The sequence below is a fragment of the Phoenix dactylifera genome, chromosome 13, assembly GCF_009389715.1.
Source record: "Phoenix dactylifera cultivar Barhee BC4 chromosome 13, palm_55x_up_171113_PBpolish2nd_filt_p, whole genome shotgun sequence".
Lineage (NCBI taxonomy): Eukaryota > Viridiplantae > Streptophyta > Magnoliopsida > Arecales > Arecaceae > Phoenix > Phoenix dactylifera.
Window position 1 is genome coordinate 7,069,414 of NC_052404.1, and position 4,589 is coordinate 7,074,002.

Consider the following 4,589-nt stretch of genomic DNA (forward strand, 5'->3'; position numbering starts at 1 on the left):
AAATAGAAAAAAAAGGGACCGAGCCACAGTGAGGAAAAACAACTGAAGCTCTGAAGCTGAGGAGAAAAGTGGTGGAGAGGAGCTACGGATCCATAGAAAAGAAAAAAATTTAGGTATTAAATTACTAAAAATAGAGGATATGCAAATCTCCTAATGAAATCAATATTACTTTATTAGAAAATAGAGGGTACGTGGAGAAACAGAGGATCTGCAAATCACTGAAAAATAAAGAATTTTTAGGTGTTGATTCATCCAAAAATAGATATCGATAGATCGACAATAAGGGTCTTCAAAGCTTCTAAACATGGCAACGATAACCACAGTAGAAGCAGAAGAAAAAGAGAAAAACAAGTAAAAAAGAGAGAAAAAATGATTTTATTTTTTATTCTATCATATTCGATATATCTTAGGAATTATATATACTTGTATATAAATTCTATAAATATATATATATATAGACTGATATAAGATCATGCTAATAAAAAAATAATACTCACATACACAAGTTGTTATGAGTTTTCTAAAATTACTTTAGAAAAATAATATGGCTGATGTAGATTATTTTGTGATATCTAAAATTATATTAATAAATAATAATTAAACAGAACAAATGCAAAATTTGGACAAAATCCAAAATGAAACGCAGTATAATTTAGACTCGTCGTTACGTTAATGTATGGTTTCGGACCACTTGATCCAGCGATCGGAACGGGTAGGACCCCATCCGTCGTGCCATCAGGTCGCACCAAAAAAATAAATCGCAGTTTTCCAGGCCGGCGAGCCTTCGAATCTCAACGATTTCACACCCAATCCCCGCCAACCGCTGCCAAACAATTCACTCCTCTCCCAACCCCGCTGCTCTTAAACCTTCTTCCATTTTTTTTTTTGGCTAGGGCTTAAACCTTCTTCCTTCATCCATCCTCCCTCCTCGCCATCCCATGGCAAACCCTGGTCGCTGCCGCAGGTGCTGCCGCTTCGCCGTCTGCTCGCCGACGGCGGCCATTCTCCTCATCCTCATCTCCGCCGTTCCCCTCGCCCTCATCGCCTCCCTGGAGCGCTCCCCCTCCATCAGGTATCACAGCCGTGGATGGCTCCGCGAGTGCGCCAAGTGGGATGCGCTCGGCCGCCGCTTCCTCGTCTCCACCCTCTTCGACGGCGTCGTCGCCGAGATCCCCGTTCCCGAGGCTGCGGAAGCAGGCCCCTTGGAGGAGCGGACGGTGGTCGCCGACGGCGACGTGGCCGGGAACGCGTCGCTGGGGATCGCGGTGGATAGGGCGAGGCGGCGGCTCCTTGTGGTCTACGCCGACGCGCGGCGGTTCCGGTTCTCAGCCGTCGCCGCCTACGACCTGGACTCGTGGGACCGACTCTTCCTCGCCCGGCTCAGCGGACCCGGTCAGTGGACCTCTTGTCCTTTCTCCTTATTATCTGGCGTTCGTTCTTGATCGGACGATAGTGATTTCCGTATTGACGTTAAATCTAGAAATTGGGTCGCGATTTTTCCTCGGTAAGTTTAATCGACGGTGGTTGATGTGTCTTCGGGATTGGAACGGCTGCGATTCCGTACGCCCGTGAGTCTTGGGTTTTTATCTTCTAAGTAGGTCATGCAGGGGTTACTTCGTCGTGACTTGTTTAACATTTACTTCGTGTGCTCTTCATTTAGTAGCATCTAAATACGTCCAAGTTGGTTGAGACTGAGAAACAGGAAATACGCATGCTTGGGTCCCATCAAGTGGACACTTCCAAGTTCCAAACGGTACAGATCGGTCTGGGCTGTCATAATAGGTTTAAAAATGTTTTAAACTGGTCGTAACTTTTAATTTTTGAATGATTTAGATGAGTTAAAAATGTGGGTCAAGTTGTCATAATATTGAGCCAGTCCAATTTTTCTTAAAACAGGTTAAATCACTCAGGCCTCTGAACTTGAACATAATTCATGTAATAAATAGGTTTAGATGGGCGACATTTTTATCATTCTAACCTATTTATATCAAACTTATATATATATATATATATATATATATATATATTGCTTATATTATTGCTTATATATATTGCTTGCTGCAATGGTAAGAAGCTTAGGGCTGACGAGTGCAGTGGTGCCGAATAGCTATTCTGTGAAAAAAAAAGAAATATTGTCGGCAATTAGGTCAGTTCCTAGCACAATGGGGGTGGCGGCCCTTGTATATGATGCTTCTTTAAGAGGGATGTCGATATGTTTTTGGGAAAAGGAAGCTATATTGAATAGTAGTTTGAATTTGTGTTTTTATTGTTTGTTGTGATGTAATTAATGGAGTAGAAGTTGGTGAGTGGGCCACCGTCTCTCCAATGGTAAGTTATGGTGTAAAAGTTGGGTAGGTGGGCTGCACTACTTTAGTTACGTTGGCAGGTGCTGAAAATCAGTTGGATTAGATCAGCTGCTGTGGGGGTCCTTTTCACCCTCAGTTCCAAGTTTTCTACTTTACCATACTTGACTCTGGTGTCCCTTAAAGGATGAAATGGCAAGATTTAGGAATCTTGGAATATTAGTTGGTCTGTGGTTGGTTGCATGTCCAAATGAGTAAGTGTTGGAGCGAGTTTATCAAAGGCGGTCATCACTCTATGGATGTGATGCTGCTGACATTGTTAACTTCGGCTGAACATGGTCTGATATGATCAAAATGTGGTTAATTATATGCAGCTACGCTTAATCATGGTCGAATATTGTCAACCATAGTGATGAAAGTCTAATCATGGCCATGCTGAAATTTTGAGAACTTACTATGCAACTTTTTTTATTTTTCCTCACTGGATTCACGTCATGTAAGTGAGAGACTTATTTGTGTGTTACACCAGTTGATGCTTTTTGGAGACCATGAAGTACACCGCTTACATGGCTTGTGCAGACTCCCAGCTCTACTTACACCCCAGTGGCCACTTCCGGTTGAACTATAGTTTAGTTTTCTAACTTATGCTGCAAATGCCTAGTGCTGCATAGCTTCTTGATGTACAGGGCTATAACAGGTGTACCTCGAAGACTCTGGCTATATTAGACATCACATTTTCAATAGCAATTGCATTAATCAATGCAGCTTTAGTTGTTCTAAGGAGCATTATATCATCCCCAAAACCGGAAAAAAAGAAGAAGAGATTTTCGCTCATTGTCCCTTTAACATCCAGACTTTGATCTTCATAGTTGATTTGTTAGTTCTGTATTAGCATCATACAGTATGAAGTCCTAATGTATGAGATAAGGAAAGGTGAAACATGGTTGGACCTACACAACTGTTGTTTCAGCATAGCTCCTGTATTAGAAGACATCTTGTAATCCTACATCCATTACTCTTTTCATTACTAGAAACAGGTGAATTATAGTATTTTATGTGACTCTATGGTATCTGCAGTTCTATCTCCAACAAGGACTAAAATAGCCATTAAATTATATGTTAATGCTCTGGTAGTCCTATAGGACTCGATGACCTTTGTTATTTTAAGGGCAATCAAATACTTTTGATCAGTCTTGGCATCCTATGTTGGTCACAGGAATACAAGTCTTCTGCCGATTGAAGACTTTCTGTTCAAGCATCTAAATATCCATGTTCTCTATATAGAGTCATTTGATGTTCTATCATCTCATATTCTTTTTGGACCACATGGTGTAGGTGATGAAGACTCATTTGCAGATGATGTAGCTGTGGATGAGGAAGGGAATGCTTATGTTACTGATGCCAAAGCAAATAAGATATGGAAGGTGGGCTTGAATGGTGAATTGCTTTCGGTTATAAGAAGTGAAGTATTTATTCAAAGGAAGGAATGGTACTACAACTTTGTCGGACTCAATGGGATTGTGTACCATCCCAATGGATATCTGTTAGTTATTCACACTGCCAGTGGCTATCTTTTCAAGATGGATCCGGTGAAGGAGGAGGTGAGTGTTGTTAAAGTTGCAGGCTCGCTGCTCATGGGTGATGGTATGGATTTTCTCTCACCAACTAAACTGGTCATAGCTGGCTCCCTGTCTACTAAACTGGTTGAGAGCTCTGATGATTGGAAAACAGCCAAAGTCATTGAGAAGTATGTTGGTCCTCTGCATCGGATTGCCTCATCAGCAACAGTGAAGGATGGAAAGGTATATCTGAACCATCTCCTTGGAGGAGGGCTCGCAAAGACGACGCATGTCATCGCAGAGGCAGTTTTTACGAGCACTAAATGAGGGTGGTGTTTTCTGGTGCATGATTAACACTATGATTTGGTGGACAGGTTCACCACTCCATGAAAGGGAAGATCATGTTCTCAAATCCTGTTGTTATAATGGTTGTAATATCGCTTTACTGTTTCAATTATAAAAAAGAAAGGGAATGAGAAACTTTTTTTGTTGAACCTATAAAAAGGCATTCTGTTCTTCATCTCTTCAATTGCAGGATGCACCTAAGGTGTGGTGACTGATTCTCAAAGCCCCTCAGGTCTCATATTTTAACGGGACTTTTATGAGTTTTGCTACTGCAAGATTATACTACATACACCTACCCTCAAAAGAATAGAGAAGCATATTATATATGCAGAAAACTTATTTTCTCATGCTTAATGAGGGCTGAACTTAAGATTTTGATTTT

General features: G+C 41.3%; 1 protein-coding gene across 1 annotated transcript; it reads left to right on the plus strand.

Moving 5' to 3' along the window:
• The first annotated feature begins 705 nt into the window (after positions 1-705).
• Positions 706-4,382, plus strand: LOC103724030. Its single transcript, XM_008815155.4, has 2 exons — positions 706-1,392; positions 3,639-4,382. The coding sequence occupies exons 1-2, from the start codon at positions 939-941 to the stop codon at positions 4,187-4,189; spliced, it is 1,005 nt and encodes a 334-aa protein (XP_008813377.1). The 5' UTR covers positions 706-938; the 3' UTR covers positions 4,190-4,382.
• The last annotated feature ends 207 nt before the right edge of the window (positions 4,383-4,589 follow it).